General features: G+C 33.3%; 1 protein-coding gene across 1 annotated transcript in view; it reads left to right on the top strand.

Moving 5' to 3' along the window:
* Positions 1–25,325, top strand: part of LOC149779683 (hemicentin-1-like) — a 425,151-nt gene extending 399,826 nt beyond the window's left edge. Inside the window, exons 35-37 of the mRNA XM_089938453.1 lie at positions 4,675–4,798; positions 24,588–24,820; positions 25,200–25,325. Of these exons, the coding sequence (XP_089794579.1) occupies positions 4,675–4,798; positions 24,588–24,820; positions 25,200–25,325 (483 nt within the window). The remainder of the gene's footprint in view (positions 1–4,674; positions 4,799–24,587; positions 24,821–25,199) is intronic.
* Positions 25,326–27,723: the final 2,398 nt, after the last annotated feature.

Below are 27,723 nucleotides of genomic sequence, written 5' to 3'. Positions count from 1 at the left end.
ACAACGTGCTGAAGTTCTGAGATTTACGTCGCTGACGCTTCTGCATTGCCTATGCAGTTCTCTTCGGCTAGTGGTCTGTGTATTCATTATAAATGAAAATGTACTAGGTAGAACGATCTTTGTGCGCGATCTTCTCGGATGTTGAAGTAGTTTAAGGATGACTTGGGAGAATTATGGAAGCTTTTGTTCTGACCTCTTTATGATCTGTCATTCAGCTCGCCGTGAAAGATCTTGATATTTGATCCTCTAACATAATAGCCATGTCGTCTACACATCTTATATGTGTTTTCGTCAGCAGATTGTAGATGCCTGCCTCAGTGAGATCATCAGTGGCTCGGACCTTGTCCTTGCATTCTCAGCAAATTCATCAGGCAGTCCATGTGAAAATGGTTCAGCTTCTTGGCATGGCATCTATATACCTTCCATGTTTCATATGCATGCTGTTATGTAAACTTCATTGCATTGTTCGTCAGTTAGTTGATTTTTAAAAAAATATTATTTGTTTATATGCTATGGTTAATTGTATTTGGACTTGACCGTACCCAAAATCATGTTTACTTTCTACCTGACTTTAATCGTTGTTTTTGGTAATGCTGTAAACAATTAATACCTAACAGATATTTTCACGATGAGTATGTGTTAATTATTAAGATTCTTACCTATGCCCGAATCATCCACATTGTGTTTACTGTGTTTTGTATTATAATTTTAGTAATAGACTGTTTAATTATAACTAAGATTGTGTCTTGAAAACATTACGTTCCTTCTAGAATGAAATTTCCCATTAGGTGTGGTCAAGTAGAGGACTATATAAACTTATTTTTCAACAAAATATTTATTCGTGTTGTCAGATCTTAGCCGAATCAGTTGCATTATTGTTCTGTCCAGTAATTCATTTGGGCTGGAAAATATTTATTCAAATTAGTGATTCACTGCAAATCCAAATGTTCCCCTAAAAGAAATATTCTTGGATATAGAGACTTGTATTTATAGTGAAATTTCAAATCAGGATATATTGTTAGATTACATTGGTGTGATTCAACAAAAGGCTGTTGATACATCGCAACGACACGGGCCACCACAGGCATACCACAACGTTCAGCGATGGATTTTTTATTTCAGAATACCACTAAAGTTTATTCAGATCTTAAATATTTAGAACTTCTGTCAATAATTCTAGGATTGTTTGGGACTTACTTCTCAATGACATAAGTTCTTTTCACATTTCCACTTTGTATTCTAGGGAAATAAATTATTTGTTGAATTTTATAAAACTTGTTAATTTTCACTTTTTTCTCTTACTTATTATTTAGGATAATATTTATGTAACATAAAATTGGGCCCTCGTCCTTGGGATATGAGTTTCTCTAAAGCATTTGAGTAAACGTTCGTTTTGAAATTTCACTTGCTTTGGATGTTTCTAAGTCACAGGAATTATTTCACAATTTATAACTCTTTTCTGAAACCAACAAGCTTTGACAATGTGATCTAAAGTGGAACTCTTTATTTTTAATCCCAGCCAAAAATGGTTAGGCTGCTTGCAAAAGGATGAATCGCTCCAGCTTGCGAGATAATATGATCTTTCCGAAGCAAGGACTTCTTTAATGAAGCAAGAATTTAAAAAAAACTAAGGTCACGATCTTGTATTGAAACCAATACAGCTGTTGGGTCGAACAAACGCTAGTGTGGTTTTATTATGAAGAAATATGAACCAATCATGTAAAGATGTAGATCGGTTCTATATCACTCTCGTGCGATTCGGCCAACGGTATCCCTATAAAATTATTAAAGGACACAGGAGCTTCTCAGTCTTTAATTTCAGTTACATTGCCTTTATCTGAGAAGTCGTTTACTAAAGAAAGTGTTCTTTTTCAGGAAGTAGTATGCAGCTTTGTTATTGTTCCTCTCCATTGTGTAAATTTGTCATCAAACATTGTCTCAGGACCCGTCACAGTCGGTACAGTGCGGTCCTTATCCATTGAGGATATTCGTTTATTACTAGGGAATGACCTAGCTAGATATAAGGTTGTAATTAATCCACTTTTAACTGAAAAACTTTATAGAATCAGAAAATCGATCCTATTGAAAAATGAAATCCCTGAATTATACCCAGCTTATGCAGTTTCTAAAGATATGACAAAGAAAGCTATTAAGAATGTTGATCAGGACATTACTCTTTTAGCTGACACATTTGATGGCCGTAGTTGCGCATTGTTTGTTCGTTTTTGTTCATTATCTGCCATGAATAATTGTATTTTGACATGACCTTCACTAAAATCAAGTCCGTTTCTTACCTGACCTAAATAACTGATTTCTTTTTATTCTGTAAACAATAATATGTATTTAATATTTTTCCTATGAGTATGGGTTAACTATTAGATTATTATATTTCCCCTGAGTCAAGGACATTGTGTTTGCTATATTCTGTAATATAATTTTACTAAATGATTTTTTATAACTTAGATTATATCTAACAAACATTAGGAGCCTTCAAACTTGTCCACTGCCCGTCATTCAATATGACGGTGGTCTCTGCCTACATCTGTAAAATTTTGTTTCAAATAAATAAGTTTCTTTTGTACATTTTTGAATTAAATGATTTATTTCACCAATGCAAAATGTAAAAATGAATTGTTTACATTAGAAAACTTTTGTACATATGGATTTCACACTTTTTTGGTAGGTGAGAAGTCAAACTATTCCACATATTTAAATCTCTGAAAAGGTATTTTCACATATATGTAAAAAAACACATTAAAAAACAAAGCCTACTAAAACAGTTGGAACTTTCTTCATTGCGCAGATGCTAACTAAACAAAGCCTACTAAAGCATTTGGAACTTTTTTCATTCCGCAGATGCTAACTACACAAAGCCTACTAAAACATTTGGAAATTTCTTCATTGCGCAGATGCTAACTAAACAAAGCCTACTAAAACATTTAGAACTTTCTATTTGCGCAGATGCTAACTAAACAAAGCATACTAAAAAAATTGGGACTTTCTTCATTGCGCAGACGCTAGCAATACAAAACCTCATCCATGTTTAACTCTCCCTTTCCATACTTAAGATCAAAACTCATTTATTTGGCTCTTGTTGTTTATGTGTTGTCCTTGCTTCTGCTGTTGTTGTTCTTGATTTCGATGTTGTTGTTTTTGCTTTCGTTTTTGTTCTTGATTTTGTTGTTGTTCTTCCTTTCGTTCTTGCTGTTCATGATATCTTTATTGTTCTTGCTTTGTTGCTGTTGTTCTTGCTTTCGTTCTTGTTGTTTCTGCTGTCTTTGCTGCTCTTGCTTTCGTTGTTGTTGTATTGACCTCTCTTGTAGCTGAAAATCGATTATAACTATAATGAATGGCCCTAGCAACACTATAATGAATGGCCGTAGCAACATTATAATAAATGAAAATAGCAACACTATAATAAATGGCATATACAACACTATAATTAATCAACTTAGCAGCACGAATGCTTCCCACGAAGTTTTAATAAATGTTCAAGCTACACGACTTCACAAATCATGAAAAACTTGTTATTCAATTCATATAAGTACAGATAATGATAAATAATAATAATAAATCTGAAGAAATAACTAATATATCTATAATGTAACTAATATATTTATGAATTGGCAAAATAAAGAAGAAGCCGTATGATATGTAAGTAGTTTCTTTCTGGTGTTATGCAATAATAGCCTGCAGTTTTCTGCGATCGATTGTGCGATTTTATAAGATCTATATTCTTGTACTGAATCTTTGTAAAAGTTTGTAATTAAATAAAAATAAGAAAATGGGTTTGCAGAAGAAGAAAAATCTGGTAGCAAGGGATTTATAGCAAACAAAATTTAGAATATGTATTTTATTGTCCATAGTTGTGTGCCGCCAATGCTGACGGCTTAGTCCAAAAACCTGCTACAAAAGTGTTTCCTTATTTCTGCGACAGTGATCATAACAATACCTGGGAGTGAATATGACAAACAGTACGTGATTTATGGCAAGCAACACCCAACAGTGATGATGACAAACAACACCTGCCATTGATTATGAGAAGCAATACATGACAGTGATTTTGACAAACAATACTTGATAATGATTGTGACAAACAATACCAGACAGTGATTATGACAAACAATGCATGACAGTGATTGTGACAAACAATACCTGCAATTAATAATCTTCCAAAGGGTATTTGAGTTATTCGAAGAGAATATTTATCCACGTTCATTCGTGCGTAAATCATTTCTTTCGTAACTATTACAGATGCACAGCTTTTATCAAGAAAGGTGTCTAGTTGTGTTTTGAAATTTCTTCACCCACTTTGGAAGCAGCGGAATAAACAACAAATACATAAAGTTTAATATACATGATGTTATATAAATCATGAATGGAAAAGATCATTATTTTCTCTTTTTACCGCTCTTTCTTAGATCCAAGTGTGACACTGATCGCAGAATGGTTAACATTGTTGTAGAAAATGTGATTGACAGTATGTTTTTTTCTTCAAATCGTACAGCATGTTTGTGTCATAAAACAGAAATAAAATCGAAACAGTTAAAATAAAATAGTACTCTTATTTGTTAATGGTGTGAGCGTGGAGAGTTATCAAAACTATTTCAGAGAATCTGTGGTTGGATTTTGTAATAATCTGAGATATTACTATGTTGTTCCATTTCGTTTCAGTATGAAGTTGAAGGTTTTAAGCTGAAAGTGAATAATCTTCTCCCAAAGGACGCCGGAAACTACACATGCATAGTAGAGAACAGATATGGCCATATTGCCTGGTCAACAAGGGTAGATGTTCTGCGTAAGTGTATAATCCCTAAAATTTACCATTAATGTTTCTCAGTCTGAGTGCTTCTCTTTCTATATATTTTTTCATTTTTATTCTTGACTTTTCACTCCTCAATATATATCTTTCTAAATATTCTTACTGCGGACAAAGTTGTTGTTTCAGTTCTGTATTGTTAAATTACCTATTTACGGATCACCTTTTTAATTCACCATATGCCAATAAAAATCATGTTCAACTCATAGTACAGTCCTGATATTTGTAAATGGATTTATTATAACATTGTACTAAATCTAGGGTATGACCCATTTGTATTTGCGTCTCCGTTTTATAGATTCATTGGATTTTAGTGATTAGTTGTTTGATTATGGAAAGTCTGTGCTGGGAAAATATTCCTTAGCCCGAGTACTTAGCCAATATCTAGGGGCACAGAGTGCAGAGCTGATGAGATTTCATGATGGCATGGTATAGTTTTGTTGTGATTTCAGGTTAGAGCCGCGTAAGTGCGCATGGGCCAAGTAGTTCCAGCAAATATCTAATTATAATCTAATGGTGTCGATTGATTGTGCATCTCCATGGGAACTATTTGTCATAGGGACTGATACTTTGTACAACGAAATAATGGAGAAGGCATGGTTTCATTATCTGCAGATGCTTTTTATTGTTGCTGTGAAGGTAGATTTGGTGGAGGGGTACATGTGAAATGAAACTTAAAATCATTGTTCGACTGACCGATGGATCGAGTAGGACAGAATTGGAAGATAGTTCCCTGTATTTTGGTGGCTGGTTTGTATCTATATTTTCTCGGCGTTCAGTACAGGTGCTACATTTCAGAAATCTTACAAAGAGAAACCATGAAGTTGTACGGTTGGCATGCAAGTCTGAAACTGTGATGCGAATGTGAAGTTGTGATATTTGTGGTCACTCAATGATTAGAGGAAACATATTTATAGTCTATTAGAACCTCCAGTTGACAACGCCAAATCCTTGGAAATAAGGGGGGCGGGGAAGACTTAAAGCTAATACACGCGAGCGTTGGATTCGCTCGGTAAAGAGACCCCCTAGGTGTATTACAAAATGCTTTCCTTTTCAAAAAAATCAAGGGTAATTATACACACACTTAGATGAAGCTTTAGAAATCATGGGTAGTTATACCCACGCATAAATAAAAGCGTTAGGAATGTTGTAATAGCCTTGCACATGCATACGTCTCTACTATCACAAAAACTGGTGCAGTCTAAATGGAAAAATTCACTAAACTCGGTTCAATAGTTTCCCCATGTTGCAAAATGACACTATACGTATCTTGCTTATATCTTAGACAGACACCTTCATCGGAACAGAAACCCGAGGAGGGGTAAACACATTACAATACCAAAATGCATTTTATTCCCTAGTATACTGAACCTATTTATTATTATATAATAATAACAATGAGGACTTTGTAATAATAATAACAATAATGAGGACTTTGTATCGCGCATAATCTGTAGAAGCTCTAAGCGCTTTGAGGTAAAGACTGATATTTATTGTTTGAGGTAAAGACTGATATTTATTGTCTGAGGTAAAGACTGATATTTATTGTTTGAGGTAAAGACTGATATTTATTGTTTGAGGTAAAGACTGATATTTATTGTTTGAGGTAAAGACTGATATTTATTGTCTGAGGTAAAGACTGATATTTATTGTTTGAGGTAAAGACTGGTATTTATTGTTTGAGGTAAAGACTGATATTTATTGTCTGAGGTAAAGACTGGTATTTATTGTTTTAGGTAAAGACTGATATTTATTGTTTGAGGTAAAGACTGATATTTATTGTCTGAAGTAAAGACTGATATTTATTGTTTGAGGTAAAGACTGATATTTATTGTTTGAGGTAAAGACTGATATTTATTGTTTGAGGTAAAGACTGATATTTATTGTTTTGAGGTAAAGACTGATATTTATTGTTTGAGGTAAAGACCGATATTTATTGTTTGAGGTAAAGACTGGTATTTATTGTTTGAGGTAAAGACTGATATTTATTGTCTGAGGTAAAGACTGGTATTTATTGTTTGAGGTAAAGACTGATATTTATTGTTTGAGGTAAAGACTGATATTTATTGTTTGAGGTAAAGACTGATATTTATTGTCTGAGGTAAAGACTGATATTTATTGTTTGAGGTAAAGACTGATATTTATTGTTTGAGGTAAAGACTGATATTTATTGTTTGAGGCAAAGACTGGTATTTATTGTTTGAGGTAAAGACTGATATTTATTGTCTGAGGTAAAGACTGATATTTATTGTCTGAGGTAAAGACTGATATTTATTGTTTGAGGTAAAGACTGATATTTATTGTTTGAGGTAAAGACTGATATTTATTGTTTGAGGTAAAGACTGATATTTATTGTCTGAGGTAAAGACTGATATTTATTGTTTGAGGTAAAGACTGATATTTATTGTTTTTGAGGTAAAGACTGATATTTATTGTTTGAGGTAAAGACTGATATTTATTGTTTTTGAGGTAAAGACTGATATTTATTGTTTGAGGTAAAGACTGATATTTATTGTTTGAGGTAAAGACTGATATTTATTGTTTGAGGTAAAGACTGATATTTATTGTTTTTGAGGTAAAGACTGATATTTATTGTCTGAGGTAAAGACTGATATTTATTGTTTGAGGTAAAGACTGATATTTATTGTCTGAGGTAAAGACTGATATTTATTGTTTGAGGTAAAGACTGATATTTATTGTCTGAGGTAAAGACTGATATTTATTGTTTGAGGTAAAGACTGATATTTATTGTTTGTCTGTGTATGCTACAGCCATTACTGGACGCGATGTTTCAGACATAAAAAGGACTACAGCTATCCAGTTTTAAATGGCCAGTGGATACTAACTTGAAAACTATCTAGATTCTATGCTGTAACCACTGAACGCTGTCTGGGAACGGAACGAAAAATACAACATATGAAGTATGATGTACGTACGTACGTATGTATGTATGTATGTATTTATGTATGTATGTATGTACGTACGTACGTACGTATGTATGTATGTATGTATGTATGTATGTATGTATGTATGTATGTTTGTATGTTATGTATGTATGTGTGTGTCTGTGTGTGTATATGTATGTGTGTATGTATGTATGAATGTATGTATGTGTGTGTATGTATGTATGTATGTATGTATGTATACCACATACGTTACAAATAACATGGCATTTAAAATGTTGGTATTAGGCAAATTGATATACAATACTATTGGTATATCGAATTGTGATCCGTCCATGGCGCAATAATAAGAATATATAAACATTCTTTCAACTGCAGGCCTATAGATCAATAATGAATTTCTACTCATTCATTAATCATAAACGACATATAAATATAACGATAATAATCCATGTTTTCTAAATGAAATTAAAATGGTACACAATTTCATCGGAATCCATTCTTTTTCCATTCCCCTTTCCCCTCTCGTGCGTAAGGACAAAAAATGATAAATTCTGGAGTGAGAAAAACATGTTGAGCTGGACGAAAACGTTAAAATTGAACTTTTACCAGCTAACCTTCAGCAGTCTGGTTCGTCGTAACGGTATGTTTAAGTTTTCCTTGGGATCTATCTACAGTGTTCAAATATCAATGATACATAGCTGCAATAGCCAGTCGGCACTAGGCCTATATGTTAAATTTGTTGGTTACGAGGCAAACATACTGTAGTGTATTTAATGCTTTGTTGTTGTTGCTTATTAAACCTATTATAATGTCCTAAAAAAACGATTATTAATGATTAAATATAAAAATGTCCGAATGGTCGCTCCTCCCACCCTCTCTCTCTCTCTCTCTCTCTCTCTCTCTCTCTCTCTCTGGATTATCGTAGCTAGATACGGGCGAAAATCCATGAAAATACGAGCGTTACGGATTTTCGCTTGTGTCATACAACGATGTCTCTGGACCTATAAATGATGGTAAAGTTTAGTCAAACCGTCCCGGGGGGGTGGGTGGGCAGAGACACAGAGAAAGAGAGAGAGACAGAGAGAGTCAGAGACAGAGGGAGAATTGTATAGTCTTTAGAAATGTTAATTAAAGCAGCATAATGACTTAGATGAACTGTCAATATATTAAAGTATTTTAATTACCTCTTGTTTGTTCGTCATTTCGCTTGGTTTCCATTCCACGCTAATAGCCATACGCCAGTACATAAATGCCTGACAGTTCAGGTTAATTGTACAAGCAGCTGACCGTGTTTGTCGTGCACTATTTTCTTCATAAAAACCATATTTAATGTTTAAATCATGAGTGTCTTATATTGATTTAATAAATGTGAATAAAAATAGAAACTCAATAAGAAAACAATCAACTTATCAATTTGCATACGTGATTGTGAACAATAAGAAAAGTCGTAGAACTACATTTTGTAGCGGACACACTCGCAGGGATGTGAGGAGTTCATTCACTCGGTCAATACACAGTTGCCCGGAGCATAACTCCAGCCAATATGTGTATCTGTATGTGATATAAATAAAATATATGTATAGTATATACGATGTATCAATGATATACCACTCTTATAGAATCTGTACGCTGTATCAATGATATACCACTCTTATAGAATCTGTACGCTGTATCAATGATATACCACTCTTATAGAATCTGTACGCTGTATCAATGATATACCATTCTTATAGAATCTGTACGCTGTATCAATGATATACCACTCTTATAGAATCTGTACGCTGTATCAATGATATACCACTCTTATAATGTTTCATTAAAAGGAAACTCGGCAAGCCTTGTTTCCTCTTAATGAAACATTTATATATCTCACGGTATATCATTGATACAGCGTATATACTATACATATTTCTGTACCAACGCTTTAAATGCCAAGTGATCTTTAATGTTTGTGGTATATATATATATATATATATATATATATATATATATATATATATATATATATATATATATATATATATATATATATATATATATATATATATATATATATATATATATATGGGGGGATCGACATTGCTATTTATTTTGGCAGATGTTAGGCTCTGGAATGTTACAATAAATGTTTCCGGTATTCACGTAGCGATATTGGATAGTTTTGTCGTAGTTTTCACTTTTACCTGAAGTCAGGATGTCCAACATGGCAACTGAAGGGAATTATATACCCGTAACGAATGTTCTAAAATAGGCACAATAGTAAGTTATGGTCAGATGGATGTATCGTACTGCATAGAAGAAGATATTGTATTGTATGAAAGAAGATATATGTTTGCTTTTGTCGCCATTTAAAGTGTACCATAAACAGTTCGTTATTAGCAAATGCTGTTGTAGTGCTACATCAGGGATATACCGGTAATTCTCGGGGTGGAATGAAGTATATTAAAATGGAGTGCGGTTATAATTTTAAAAGTAGGTCAATGAGTCACGCATTTTAGCACACATGAGGATAATTTAAATATTTATTGGGATGATTGTAACTTTCTTACCTCTCATGGGTGAATTAAAAATACCAGCATGATTTTATAATAAGTTCCTCCCCATTCAAGATTCATTAATTTATAGTTGAGTGTGTTTGAATAGTAAACAAGAACATTCACAAAGTGGAAACTTAATAACCTTTCTAAACAATCTATCCAAATGGTAATTTATGATATGAATAGTAATTATTAGCGGGAAAAATCTTCAGTGAACAACCATGACAATGTTATTTCAATACAATAGAATTAATATACAGGTGGATAGTCTAATATGAATTTCATCATGCGTACATACAAAGCATCAGGATAGTCTACTATTAATTTCATCGTGCGTACATACAAAGCATCAGGATAGTCTAATATGAATTTCATCGTGCATACATATGTAGCATCAGGATAGTCTGATATGAATTTCATCGTGCGTACATACAAAGCATCAAGATAGTCTAATATGAATTTCATCGTGCATACATATGTAGCATCAGGATAGTCTGATATGAATTTCATCGTGCGTACATACAAAGCATCAAGATAGTCTAATATGAATTTCATCGTGCATACATATGTAGCATCAGGATAGTCTACTATGAATTTCATCATGCGTACATACAAAGCATCAGGATAGTCTAATATGAATTTCATCATGGGTACATGCAAAGCATCAGGATAGCCTACTATGCATTTCATCATTGTGTCTTTCATATTTGGTGCATGACTGTAGATTGCATATAAGCTATAAATAGGTCTTGATAAATTTTAAAATCAATCCTAATAACAATATTGTTTACTGGTTTGGGGTAATTTTCCACAGGATGGGTGAGTCAAAAGGGTTCTGTTGCGACGTGAGATATTGAGAAATATGTCACGTGGGATATATTGTGACATAAATTGAGTAGGAAAAGATTGGAACGCAGAAACATGCAAATGTAAAGAGAAAAAGAAGAAACGAAAATGCAATTTAAATTAAAAGAATTAGAACTAGTAAGCAGAAAGCACTCCTCACCAAGTTCAAGTTTTGATGTCACCAAACATATTAGGTTAGTACCAATTCTAAAGAAAAAGAGATATATCAATATTTTCAATATTTTGAGAAAATACCTAAAAATTTACGAAGGCCAAGAGAACACTAGACTTTGTTATTACATAGTGTACTTATTGGCAAAGTTCATGAAGTCTATACTTCACTACAAGTAGAACGAAGTGCTAATTATGATGTGGTTGAGGAATGTATCTTCAAGGGTTATGAATTGGTACCTGAGGCATATTGACGTAGGTTTGAGAATGGTAGAAAAACAAACTGGGCAAACCCATGTCGAATTTTCAGGGGTTAAATTACAACTATTTGATTCCTGGTTGTCAACGAAGAAGATTGATAAAGAGTACGATAACCTTAGATAACTCATATTATTTGAAGAGTTCAAGAAATGCATCCATATTGATGTAAAGAATTATCTTAATGAGCAAAATGGTACAAAATTTGGGAGATGCTGCCTCCATAGCGGACGACTATTTCTTGACTCACAATTTCATTTGCTAATACGTTTTCATATCACCAGGTGTTTGGTCAAAAACAAACATTTCAGTCAACTACGAGTACTTCCAAGTTGTCAATCTGGCACAACTTTTAGGAATCAAACTTCTGATAATGATGATCAGAAATCCTTATCTCTTCCTATTTGCACTTATCGCAAGAAAATAAACAATAAAATAAAATACATTTAAAAAAGTAAGCATCAGAAGAATGATAGAACTGTTCCAAGGATTCTGCCAAGCCTATCCTTATTAAAATCTCAAGGGACACATGAGCTTCTCAGACTCTCTTTTTATCACCTTTATGTGAGATGTCTTCTTCTAGTGAAAGCGCTTTTATTCAGGGAGTATAGTGCGGCTTTATTAATGTTCCTCACCATTGTGTACATTTATTATCAGACTTAGTCTCAGGACCTGTGACGGGGGGAACAGTGCCTTCCGTGCCCATTGAGTGTATTCATTATTACTAGGCAATGACCTAGCCGGTGATAAGGCTGTGGTTAATCCAGTTGTAACTGACAACCCTTGTTTGAATAAAAAAGGATGATTTTATTGAAAAAGAAATCCCTGATTTATACCATACTTGTGTAGTTACTAGGACTATGGTAAAAGGAGCTCTTCTCTTGAGAATGATGTTGATCAGGAAATTATTCCTTTAACTAACATATTTATTAGTCAGTCTTTTGATAAAGTCATTTTGCTTCTCGCATTCTTTATTCGAAGTGAATTGATCACAGTGATCCTCTTTTTGCTACTCATCCTCTTAATTCTAATCAGGGTGAGAAAAGACAATCACTTGTTTAGCAAAAGATACCTAAGGCTCATCTGCAACCTATTCCTGCATTTGACGAACCATGTATCAGAATACTGGTAGATTGTGTCTGTCCCTTACCTAAGACCAAGTCGGCAACTAATAATTGTTGACTATTTTTTGTACGTCCACAAGATTTCCAGAGGCAATTACTTTCAGGAGTATTAAGATTAAAACTAAAGTAAAATTATAAAGTTCTTTTTACACTTTTGGCCTTCCCAAATCTGCTCAGTCTGATCAAGGTTCAAATATCATATATGGAATATTCCAACAATTAATGCATTAATCAGGCAAGATAAATTTAATTTTATATCTTCTGCCTTTAACCCCTGGAAGTCAAGCGGCGTTGGAAAGATTTCATAGGATTTTTAAGAATATAATTCGCTTAGATTGCTTTGATAAGATTAGGATGAAGGTGCTCATTTGCTATTGTTTGCTGTTAGAGAATTAGTTCAAGAATCATTAGGTCTTAATCCTTTTTGAATTGTTTTGGACATACTGTCCGTGGATCATTGAAATTGTTAAAAAAGAGAAACTTCTTTCAACCTCAGAATCAGGGATTAATCTTCTAGACTGGTTCTGTTTCAAATATAAGGTTTCAAAGGCATGTGAAGTAGCAAGAACTAATATTCAATCTACTCAATCAACTTAGTTAAGGTATGGCATAAATACAAAAGAAAGGAATTTTGAGCATGGTGATAAAGTTCTGGCTATCTTGCCCATACCACAAACTCCTCTTTATGCTATATATTATGATCCCAACATAGTTAAAAAGAATGTAAAAGACTTAAAACAACACTCCTGGTAGGCGGAAAAAGAAAAATCTTTGCCACATATATATGTTAAATGAATACGTAGACAGAGATAGCCTTGTTAATCATGTTAATTCAATCAGCTTCGTTGTACTTGTCCAACAGAGTGATGATTTAAATGATGGAGTGCACTCGGACTGTAGTGACTTTGGTTTGGCCAGTTTTCGGAATTCGAAAAATATCAAACAATTTGGACCAGAAACTTTCACATCTACAGCCACAAGAGACGTGCGAATTTTAACAGCTGTTATGTGAATATGAGTACTTGTCTCCAAACGTTCCAACAGGAACTATTCAATTTATAATGATAATGAGATTGTAGATTCTGCACCTTTGAAACAGCATCTCTACAGAATGATTTTTATTTAACATGAATGTTTTAAAATTTAAATTCAATATTTGCTGGAGAATGTTTGATGGAGAATGATTTTATTCAACCAAGTAAAAATAATTGGAGGCTGCCATGTATTTGTGTGACGAAACAGGTATGTGCACCGACTATAGAAACGTGAACAGTGTCACCAGGACAGACGTATTTCCAGCACAAAGAGTCGATAACTTCATTGACACAACTGGAAATGTAAAATATGTCACCAAGCTTGATCTTTTGAAAAGATTCTGGCAAATTCTACTCACGGAAAGGCCGAAGAAATTTTGGCATTTGCGTCTTCAGATAACTTTATCAATATAAAGTAATGCCATTCGGTATGAAGAATTCTCCCTCAACATTCCAGCGTTTAATGAAAATGATAAAATCTGGTATAAATGGCTAAGATGCGTTCAGTGATGGTGTAGTTATAGACAACGATACCTGTAATGATCACCTGGAAAACATTCGGAGATTCTTTGATCGACTCAGTGATGCAAGTGGGAAAATTAATTTAAGTAAAAGTGAGTTTTGCCACGCTTGTGTTAAATTGTTAGTACATGTTGTGGGACATGGTCAAGTTAAACCAGTATAAGTTAAGATTACATGTATCTCTGAATTCACAGTGCCTATCTGTTAAATGGAACTGATGGTGTCAGGATAATATGACTGGGTGGGACATCATGCTGCGGCATGATCCCCCAGAGCTAGACATCACTACAAACTGCCACAGTGCAGACATCGTTGTGACATGTCTGAACATTTTTTAAAGCTACGTTAAAAGTCCAAATCCCACTGTCTGTATGTCTGTCTCTCTCTCTGTCTCTGTCTCTCCCTCTGTCTCTGTCTGTCTCTCTCTCTCTCTCTCTGTCTCTCTCTCTGTCTCTCTCTCTATCTCTCTCTGTCTCTGTTAATGCATGTGTGACTCGTAGACCATAGGGGGCACCTTCGAAGGTGAGGATACAGAAAGGATCAACGTTATGGAGGCTACTAACAAAACCTCATCGACAGAGGAAACCTCCTAAAATATAAAAACAAGAAAACCAATAAGCGTGTCCCCTTCGTGCTAACTTTCCACCTCGATGCCCCCAATCCATCAAAACATCATATGCAAGTATTGACACCATACTGAATCGTCTGAACGTCTCAAGTGTATATTTCAAGACGTTCCTATGGTTATGTACTGTAGACCTAAAAATCTCAAGAACCATCTGGTATTTGTCAGATTGACGTCATATAAGACCACATATTCAGGTACATATCATCGCAAAGACAAGCGTTACCTAATCTGCAGACACATGCCGGAGACCAAATCTTTCAAAAGTTCGACAACATAAGTTAACTACACCATCAGTCAGAAGTTAGGATGTCGAGCAAATAATACTGTAATAAGCGAAAGGGATCTCTTTACCGAGCAAATCTAACACTCGTGTGAATTCTGCTAGAATTGTTTTCTCCTTATTTCCAAGGACTTCTCGACAACACCTAATGTCTACTGGAAGCTCTAAAATTGCCAAGACTATCAATAAATTCCTCTTATCACTGAATGACCACAAATATCACAACTTCACATTTGCATTACAACTTCACAATTGCATGACAACCTCACAACTGATAGTTCTATTTTTAAGATTTGCGTTACGTAGCGTCAGTACTTTGCGCCGTGAAAATAAAAATATAACTGAAGCACCAAATAAAGGGAAATATTTTCCTCCTCTATCCCTGGGTCATTCAAATCATGATTTTAAACCTCATTTCACTTGTAAATCTACACCAATTTACCATCAAAGCAACGGCAAAAGGCGTCTCCAGATAATGGAAGAATGCCTTCTCAATTATTCCATTGTGGAAAATATCATTCCCTATGGAGATACACAATAAATCAGCAAAATTAGATTTTAATAGGAACTTCCAAGCCCACTTATGCAGTTCATACATGGACTCACTACGAAAACAAACCATGCCATTATGAATCTCGTCAACACTTTGACGTTTGCCTATAGATACTGGCTAATTACTCGAGCTGAGGAATATTTCCCCAACACCAACTTCCCATAATCAAAGAAGTAATCACAAAAATCTAACAAATCTATAAAAACGGAGACGTAAATACAAATGGCATAAACCTTAGATTTATTGCAATACAATATATCTTTTGATACGCAAAATCTGTGCTGGCGAATGTGTTGGCGAAATCATTGATTGGAAGCGAAGGAATAATCCCAAATCAATAATCGCAGCAAAATCAACGCGAAAGTCGCCAAACATTACAACCTAAATGGATATTCAGTCGTGTCCTTTGATATGTTACCGATTGAATCTAACCTAGAGTAGACAGACATAGAACGCACACGTAAGGAATGATACTGGATACCACAAATTGAAAACTCATGGAGAGTTTGGCCTAACTTAAAAAAATCTAACCTTCCCGTTGCGATCCTGTAAAAAGTTACAGTCCATTATCACTTTTGCACCAGACACAAATTTTGTGCTAATAAGTAATTACATTTTTTATGATTGTGTTGTCTTTATTATTATTATTATTATTATTATTATTATACTTCTTGTCCATTATTCCGACATACAATTATCTTAACGTCTTTCCTTCAGAACTTCTTTGCATCACTCTACTGGATATAATTTCTTTACCAAATTCTGTAGATTGCGTCGATCTCTCACCACACTTTGTTTCCGTCCTTTGTTCACAACTTAGAATTAGGTCAAAACATACTGGTTCGCTATTATGATAGACACAAGAACTCGCTGGTCTATTATTTTTGCACAACTTTGTCTTGTTATATCTCTTGGTGTATGCCCCTAGTGATTCAAAGATGTAATAGTCCAGAATTTTTCGTTCCTAATGTGTTAAGTGTTCGTTTTGTATATGAATTAAAAGTAACTCCAGCGTATTTATCATTTATCAACAAATGCTACTATCTCATTTTTAAATTTTAATTTAGGCATGGCTAGTACTCTTTTACGCGAAACTATCAGTGCTTCATTCTGGTATCATTGAACTATTGATCGGTCCTGGTAGGATTGAAGTCCACCAGTCATTCTTGACAAAATATAAATGGTATATAATTCGGCCTTTAAAATATATTATATTTCAAGCGTATTTTTAGACGCATGTGATAATGAACTGTTGCGTGCAAAGAGTGTTGTAGTGCTTAAAAGGTCATCAGTTATGTCACTAATGTAGAGAAGAAATAAAAACAGGCGTAATACAGACCCTTGTGGGACTCACGCAGTAAAGTACACAGTGGTAGATTCGACTTTATAACAATGACATTTTAAGCCCAGGTAGTTAAATAGTCTGTGATCCAGTCAACAAAAAAGAAATCGATACCGTGGCCTAAAATGTATTATTCCTTTGTGCTACACACAGTCAAATGCTTTTGAAGTATGACAGAAAACCATACACTTGTGTTCCTTTTGTCAAGGGAAGTGCATATAAGTAAATGGCGCCCGGGGTGAAGATGATGTTTTGGCTCCCCAAGACCTCTGACGCCCGGGGCAACCGCCCAGCCCGCCCCCAATCAATACGCTACTGTACATGGGCACTTATTACTTGATTCTTACATAACCAGACATTTCTATTTTCAAGTTATGCGATACTAATCCAAATCTAGCTCATGCATGAGTACGTTGAAGTCATAAATATTATGAATTCAACAAACAACACTGTAACTGGTTTGATGACCTCACATAACACTTGACTATACTTGGATGCTCACACTTAACACACGACTGTGCCAATAATACTATAACATGTTTGATGACTACATTCAACACATGACTATATTAATAATACTGTAACATATCTGATGCATACATTTAACACATGACTATATTAATAATACTATAAAATGTTTGATGACTACCTTTAATACAAGACTATATTAATAATACTGTAACATGTTAGATGACTACATTTAACGCATGAGTATATATATTAATAATACTGTAACATATCTGATGCATACATTTAACACATGACTATATTAATATTTCTGCAACATGTTTGATGACTACATTCAACACATGACTATATTGATAATACTGTAACATGTGTGATCACTACATTCAACACATGACTATATTAACAATACTGTAACATGTTTGATGACTACATTCAACACATGACTATATTAATAATACTGTAACATGTTTGATGATTACATTCAACACATGACTATATTGACAATACTGTAACATGTATGATGACTACATTCAACACATGACTATATTAATAATACTGTAACATGTGTGATGACTACATTCAACACATGACTATATTAATAATACTGTAACATGTGTGATGACTACATTCAACACATGACTATATTAATAATACTGTAACATGTGTGATGACTACATTCAACACATGACTATATTAATAATACTGTAACTTGTGTGATGAGTACATTCAACACATGATTATATTAATAATACTGTAAAATGTTTGATGACTACATTCAACACATGACTACATTAATAATACTGTAACATGTGTGATGACTACATTCAACACATGACTATATTAATAATACTGTAACATGTTTGATAACTACATTCAACACATGACTACATTAATAATACTGTAACATGTGTGATGACTACATTCAACACATGACTATATTAATAATACTGTAACATGTTTGATGACAACATTCAACACATGACTATATTAATAATACTGTATAATACTGTAACACGTTTGATGACTACATTCAACACATGACTATATTGATAATACTGTAACATGTTTGATGACTACATTCAACACATGACTATATTAATAATACTGTAACATGTATGATGACTACATTCAACACATGATTATATTAATAACACTGTAACATGTTTGATGACTACATTCAACACATGACTATATTAATAATACTGTAACATGTGTGATGACTACATTCAACACATGATTATATTAATAATACTGTAACATGTTTGATGACTACATTCAACACATGACTATATTAATAATACTGTAACATGTTTGATAACTACATTCAACACATGACTACATTAATAATACTGTAACATGTGTGATGACTACATTCAACACATGACTATATTAATAATACTGTAACATGTTTGATGACTACATTCAACACATGACTATATTAATAATACTGTATAATACTGTAACACGTTTGATGACTACATTCAACACATGATTATATTGATAATACTGTAACATGTTTGATGACTACATTCAACACATGACTATATTAATAATACTGTAACATGTTTGATGACTACATTCAACACATGACTATATTAATAATACTGTATAATACTGTAACACGTTTGATGACTACATTCAACACATGACTATATTGATAATACTGTAACATGTTTGATGACTACATTCAACACATGACTATATTAATAATACTGTAACATGTATGATGACTACATTCAACACATGATTATATTAATAATACTGTAACATGTTTGATGACTACATTCAACACATGACTATATTAATAATACTGTAACATGTGTGATGACTAAATTCAACACATGACTATATTAATAATACTGCAACATATATGATGACTGCTTTCAACGCATGACTATATTAATAATACTGTAACATGTATGATGACTACATTCAACACATGACTATATTAATAATACTGTAACATGTTTGATGACTACATTTAACGCATGACTATATATATTAATAATACTGTAACATGTGCGATGACTACATTCAACACATGACTATATTGATAATACTGTAACATGTGTGATGATTATATTCAACAAATGACTATATTAATAATACTGTCACATGTTTGATAACCTAACAGAAGATACAAATTCTTCGTGGATTTCACTGATTGATATCACAATATCAAATTGATTCTTATATACACAGGAACATGTTGCATATTCGAAGAGATATTTAACTTGAAATTACAAATATTTCTCAATATAAAAGTCGCTGCTCTCGAAATTGTTAATAACATCTCTACGTCTTCAATAGCCCTCTTTCAATAAATGCAAATATATGTATTTAAATGAATCTATATTTTCTAGCAATTTATCAGTGTCATATTTTGGGCTTTATTAGTTGTTGTTGTTGCCTCTTTGAAAGGCTATGATGGTTTGCTTACTTGCGTTAACTTTAATGTTACAAGAATGACAATATCATTTCAAATTATTCAGCTAGGTATGTAATGAACGTTAACGTTAAGGTTACAAGAATGACAATGTCATTTCAAATTATTCAGCGTGGTATGTAATGAACCTTAACGTTAAGGTTACAAGAATGACAATATCATTTCAAATTATTCAGCGTGGTATGTAATGAACGTTAACTTTAAGGTTACAAGAATAACAATATCATTTCAAATTATTCAGCGTGGTATGTAATGAACGTTAACGTTAAGGTTACAAGAATGACAATATCATTTCAAATTATTCAGCGTGGTATGTAATGAACGTTAACGTTAAGGTTACAAGAATGACAATATCATTTCAAATTATTCAGCGTGGTATGTAATGAACGTTAACGTTAAGGTTACAAGAATGGCAATGTCATTTCAAATTATTCAGCGTGGTATGTAATGAACGTTAACGTTAAGGTTACAAGAATGACAATATCATTTCAAATTATTCAGCGTGGTATGTAATGAACGTTAACGTTAAGGTTACAAGAATGACAATATCATTTCAAATTATTCAGCGTGGTATGTAATGAACGCTAACGTTAAGGTTACAAGAATGACAATATCATTTCAAATTATTCAGCGTGGTATGTAATGAACGTTAACGTTAAGGTTACAAGAATGATAATATCATTTCAAATTATTCAGCGTGGTATGTAATGAACGTTAACTTTAAGGTTACAAGAATAACAATATCATTTCAAATTATTCAGCGTGGTATGTAATGAACGTTAACGTTAAGGTTACAAAAATAACAATATCATTTCAAATTATTCAGCATTTAACTTTAAAGTTACAAGAATAACAATATCATTTCAAATTATTCAGCGTGGTATGTACTAAACGTTAACTTTAAGGTTACAAGAATGACAATATCATTTCAAATTATTCAGCGTGGTATGTAATGAACGTTAACTTTAAGGTTACAAGAATAACAATATCATTTCAAATTATTCAGCGTGGTACGTAATGAACGTTAACGTTAAGGTTACAAGAATGACAATATCATTTCAAATTATTCAGCGTGGTACGTAATGAACGTTAACGTTAATGTTACAAGAATGACAATATCATTTCAAATTATTCAGCGTGGTATGTAATGAACGTTAACTTTAAGGTTACAAGAATGACAATGTCATTTCAAATTATTCAGCGTGGTATGTAATGAACGTTAACGTTAAGGTTACAAGAATGACAATATCATTTCAAATTATTCAGCGTGGTATGTAATGAACGTTAACTTTAAGGTTACAAGAATAACAATATCATTTCAAATTATTCAGCGTGGTATGTAATGAACGCTAACGTTAAGGTTACAAGAATGACAATATCATTTCAAATTATTCAGCGTGGTATGTAATGAACGTTAACGTTAAGGTTACAAGAATGACAATGTCATTTCAAATTATTCAGCGTGGTATGTAATGAACGTTAACTTTAAGGTTACAAGAATAACAATATCATTTCAAATTATTCAGCGTGGTATGTAATGAACGTTAACGTTAAGGTTACAAGAATGACAATATCATTTCAAATTATTCAGCGTGGTATGTAATGAACGTTAACGTTAAGGTTACAAGAATGACAATATCATTTCAAATTATTCAGCTAGGTATGTAATGAACGTTAACGTTAAGGTTACAAGAATGGCAATGTCATTTCAAATTATTCAGCGTGGTATGTAATGAACGTTAACGTTAAGGTTACAAGAATGACAATATCATTTCAAATTATTCAGCGTGGTATGTAATGAACGTTAACGTTAAGGTTACAAGAATGACAATATCATTTCAAATTATTCAGCGTGGTATGTAATGAACGCTAACGTTAAGGTTACAAGAATGACAATATCATTTCAAATTATTCAGCGTGGTATGTAATGAACGTTAACGTTAAGGTTACAAGAATGATAATATCATTTCAAATTATTCAGCGTGGTATGTAATGAACGTTAACTTTAAGGTTACAAGAATAACAATATCATTTCAAATTATTCAGCTAGGTATGTAATGAACGTTAACGTTAAGGTTACAAAAATAACAATATCATTTCAAATTATTCAGCATTTAACTTTAAAGTTACAAGAATAACAATATCATTTCAAATTATTCGGCGTGGTATGTACTAAACGTTAACTTTAAGGTTACAAGAATGACAATATGATTTCAAATCATTCAGCGTGGTATGTAATGAACGTTAACTTTAAGGTTACAAGAATGACAATATCATTTCAAATTATTCAGCGTGGTACGTAATGAACGTTAACGTTAAGGTTACAAGAATAACTATATCATTTCAAATTATTCAGCATTTAACTTTAAAGTTACAAGAATAACAATATCATTTCAAATTATTCAGCGTGGTATGTACTAAACGTTAACTTTCAAATTATTCAGCGTGGTATGTAATGAACGTTAACGTTAAGTTTACAAGAATAACAATATCATTTCAAATTATTCAGCGTGGTATATAATGAAAGTTAACTTTAAGGTTACAAGAATAACAATATTATTTCAAATTATTCAGCTAGGTATTTAATGAACGTTAACGTTAAGGTTACAAGAATGACAATATCATTTCAAATTATTCAGCGTGGTATGTAAAGAACGACTGTATCAGCTATACAATTAGCTTTATTGGAAATATAATTTATGTATTACTTATAATGTATATTAGTTATAATATCGTTTGTACAGACAAATGCTAACATTATTGGTGAAACAGGTCCCACTTGTTTAAAGCCATATCGTGATTAAAATAAAATCTGAGAACAGTAAATATTATTGTACCTTAAACAGGATTTTTTAGAATTACAAAAGCAATTTGCTTAAAGGACATGGCGTAATGTCTACAGTACAAACCTAGTATAATCATTCAATTAAAGAGTTTAGATAAGTCTAGGAAATAATCTTTCGTACTGTTATGTATATTTGATTTGTATTTGTAAGTATTTCTCCATGCTTATATAATACATATAAATGTGTTTTGTTATTGACTTTTGTCCAAAATCAATCTTATTGTCTACCTGACCAGTAACTTTATTTTGCTAGACAAATGATGCATAGCTAATATTTTTATATGTGTATGGGTTAAATATTAGGATCATTATCAATAGAAGTAAATATATTTATTTGGGTCTGGGTCTATGACATTGATATTCCCCAAAACTACATAGCCTACCTGTTGTTCACCACATCCTTATTATAATTTTAGTAACAGATTGTATCTTGTAGACACTTTGTAATGTTTTGGAAAGGAAAATTGCAAGTCATAGTATTTTCAAAAAATGCTAATTGTGACCTAGGTCAAGTAGAGTCTTTATAATCTTGCTTATCTAGAAATTACTCATTATTGATGTAAGATCTTGATCCAGAACCATTTTTATTGTTGTGTTCAGTATTTTCGTTTCGGTGGACTTATTTATTCAAATATTCTTCTCTGGAATTACAAAGTGATTGATATTATTCTTGGTCAGAGATATTAGCTTGGAATTATAATGAATTCAGATAAGGACATCTTGGATTATATTATTGTCATTAACCAAAAGACTGTTGGCACATCTCCACGCAACAGGCTACTAAAGACAAACAACACTTTCAGTGCTGGATATTATTTCGAACGCCACTGTAATTTAATTAGGACCTTGTTCAATAGGGCTGGTGATAGAATTTTTTGGACTATTTGGGATTTAATTCGCAATAATGCAAGTTCTTTTTAAAGTTTCACTTTGTATTCTGGGGAAATAAATTACTTGTTAAATATTACAATACTTGTTGGTTTTCGCACTTTTCTATTACTTACTTGAAAACCAAAGAGTCCTAACACTGGATGACTAAAGTGGTCTTCATCGACTTGATGGACGAACAATCAATCGTAATAATACATTTATTGGCTCGCACTTTGTGCTGTATAGACAGTTTGAACAACAGTAAAAGCATAATGGCCAATCATTTGATATCATGTGTATGAACTATTATCGATTTTTTTCGGAGATCCACATATTCCCAGTTTTTTTTCTCAGCACAACCCCCCTCCCCCCGCGAAACACACATTTGATGGCATGCTTGGGATTTCTCTCCGCTTCGTAAATTGCATCATATCTAAAGACACGTGATTCAAAAGAAGCTTATTGGTAGAAAACGCGTCATGAAAGGATCTTGGTTGTAGAAGCACAAACAAAAATTTCTAATAAAGTTTAAACGAAAACCATGTAAATATATTTATATTTTATGTTTAAGACGATGAGATCAACGTGTACACTGTTGCACATGATAATAAAGTTATTCAACGGTGTTAAATAACTCGTAATGCTCTGTCTGTCTCCTTTCTCCTCCTCTCTCCACTCCACAGATGTAAACATGAAAATATCCATTCCTGTTTCCCTTCCTCTTCTCTCTCCACTCAGCAGATGTAAACATGAAAACAACCATTCCTGTCTACGAGTATCAGCTGGATTTTTTTTCTTCTCAAAGTTAACCTCTTGAACAAATTGTTTATTTCGGTCTATTAGTAAACCGTACCCTTTCGAAAGAATCAATTTGTAACTTTTATCTTGGATATTGAATTAGAGCAAAATTTACATCCTTTATGTATGTAATTTTCCAGAAAGGATGCCTCTAGCTCCGATGATAGAAGGTCCAATGAATCAGACTGTAACTGAGGGCATGAACGCCACGTTTGAATGCAAGGTCATAATCAGTGATACAGAACCCCAGCTGCAGTGGCTTCGACATTATATGGTCAATGGTTCCTACACTAATGAGGATGGGGAGCCTTATGTCAGGGTTCTACAGGTATCGGCCTCGACCTTTATTTTATACGTGAGCAAGCGTAATAAGGTAAATCCTAATTACAATTCTGTTGTCAATTCTAGCAAGTTGTACAACCTTTTATTTTACGTATTGAATGATTTTATTAATTGGTATTCAAAATTCGTCTGAACCAAAGAAAACGGTTTCGAGGCAAACTTTAAGACTTTTTTCATTCATTTGCATAAAAATGGGCAAAATGTACCTGTAGGATTTAAGTGAACTGAAAATAAATATGAGCCAGTTCCTTGGAAAGATTCTCCATGAATGATATCGATTTCAACTGGTAAATAAATCTCTTAGAATTTCCTTTCTATATTTTTGAGGCACTCAGCCTCAGTGGCAAAGTTTCAAATCATTAAAGTCGATAGCTGAGAATTTAATTTTACTGATTTTGTTTTTACTGCAGCGAGAGCACTATGCAATATGGAAGAGAATATTTTTCGTACAGGAAAATTTTTACGGCAGAAAAAATATTTTATATTCAAGAAGTGTTGTGGTGTATATTCATAATAACAAAAAAATTACAGATTGACATTCATAATATTTTGAAGGAATTATGGAGAACTCTAAAATAGATTTAATGGCTTAATGGCAAACAAAAAATATTACAGAAAAACGTAAATCACTGTTTTGTTTGAATGCATCAAACGGATTCGTTAAAGATGCTCAAAAGATGTTAAATGCGTTTTCGGAAACAAAATTCGGAAAATATTGATAAATTTATTGACTTTAAATGAATTTAGAACAGCAGCAGTGTAACCTTGTCAAGCTGATGAGTTACTAATGTCAGCTGGTAAAATAAATCTCTTAGGGTTGTCATTCTATGCTTCAGAGGTACTCACCTCCTGTGTAAAAGTTTCAAATCATTTAAGTGAATAACTAAGAATTTAACTTTACTCCAATCCGCCGCTAATGGTCCCCAATCCCAATCCCACAAAACTACTACAACCACAACGGGTATTGTCATTCTAGGCGTTTTGAAATTTTTATTTCTAAGTCACAGCCTCCGTCCCCATAACTTTTTCTAAACTTTTTTTTAGCAAGCAAGCCACATAATTTGTAAAATCATTGTTTTTGCCCTCAATATATGTATATCTTATCTGAATTCAAACAGTCTTTTTAGCAATGTACAGTCTGCATATCGCCCTTGCCACAGTACTGAAACTACTCTTCTAAAAGTAGTTAATGACATTCTCTCTGCTTTGGATAGCGGAAAGATTACAGTCCTCGCCCTCCTTGATTCGTCTGCAGCATTTTACACAATAGACCATGATATATTACTTCAGCGTCTCCAGTATGGCATTCATGATACAGCCTTACTGTGGTTCAAGTCCTACTTGGTCAACAGGACACAAATTGTATCTGCAAATGGAATACACTCCAGCCCAGTTGATCTATGTTGTGGTGTTCCACAGGGGTCTGTTCTTGGACCTGTTCTCTTCATTCTATACACTCAGTCGCTCTCAAGTGTCATAGATCATCATCCAGTGTCTCACCAATTGTACGCTGATGACATCCAAATATACAAATCTAGCCACCCAACTGAAGTTGATGCTACCATACAAGGTGTAGATAGGTGCATTTCTGATGTGAAATCATGGATGACATGTGACAAGCTGCAGACGAATGATGCTAAAAATGAGGCCATTCTGATTACAACACAAAGACTTTCTCAGTCACATCCTTTACCTCAAACAATAAATATCAGCAACTGTTGCAGAATAGAAACCGAGTAGATTTTGGATTAAATGAATAACACAAACAGTGTGTGAAAGATGGAAATTTATGAAATGAATTAATAAAGAAAAATATATGGTGTATAAATACAATGATTCTCTCACGCTCTCAACATACGATTGATCCAATCACTCTACACAAACATTCACACATTGAAAATAAACCAAAAATATGAATTCAATATGAAATACAGATTCAAGAAACCTCATAGACTGCATATACGTTTCAAATAATATTATGCACTGTAAGACAGATTCACATAATCTCACGTATGGACTACGATTAAGATTTAAATAATCTTAAGGTATTCAAATGTGTTTCAAATATTGTTATGCACTGTAAGTGAGATTCACATAATCTCATGGAATACAACTAAGATTCAAAACAATCTCATGAACATGAAAATGTACCCAATTGAAACGACAATTGGAACAAACATGCTTCTTGACCCTTGTACAGTCGTACGATTCATAAACTGATGAGCCGCACCGAGTCCTTGGATTGGCCTACACTTTTATCGGCCGCTCGCACCCTTCACGGATATACCACATATACAGTCATACGTACAGACAGCATACAGCACCCTTGAAATAGCTACGTCTACGTCGGTGGCTCCACCGCATGTACAGACATACATACATATATTTGTATCGACAGCGCGCAGCCCTAAATACTCTGGAAACTCAAGACAGCTCTAAACAGCTTCAGACAGCTCTAGACAGTTCTAGTCAGCTCTAGTCAGATACAATAAAAACAAACTGGTCATAATAATGGGTTCTAAAAATCTCTAGATATATGCTAATACATTAAACTCTAATAGCAAAGTTCACAACGTTTCAAATCTGCGTTGTAATAAATGCATCATTACACGACATGACATTACAAACTGAATAAGCATCGCATATCAAATGAAATATAAATTTAACACGTACCCCTATGGCTGGAGAACACAATGGAGAGCCTACACTCCTTGACGAGATCCAAAACGACCAGTGTGTCAATTAGAAATTGATCTTCCTTAAATCCATTGCAAAATGAGTAATAGTCAGGGTAAAATATCCGTGCATATCATGCTTTTAATGTCCCTCGTCGCAATTAATTTCCGGCGAGGTACATGCTAGTACAGTCGCTTCCCTGGAAAAACACTTATTCACCCTAGATAACGTTGTACGCATGTACAACAAAAAATAGTC

Source organism: Sinohyriopsis cumingii, chromosome 17 (assembly GCF_028554795.1).
Source record: "Sinohyriopsis cumingii isolate HCF-2022 chromosome 17, ASM2855479v2, whole genome shotgun sequence".
NCBI classification, from domain to species: domain Eukaryota; kingdom Metazoa; phylum Mollusca; class Bivalvia; order Unionida; family Unionidae; genus Sinohyriopsis; species Sinohyriopsis cumingii.
Note: the sequence above shows the minus strand (reverse complement) of the source record. Positions and strands in the feature narration are given on the sequence as shown.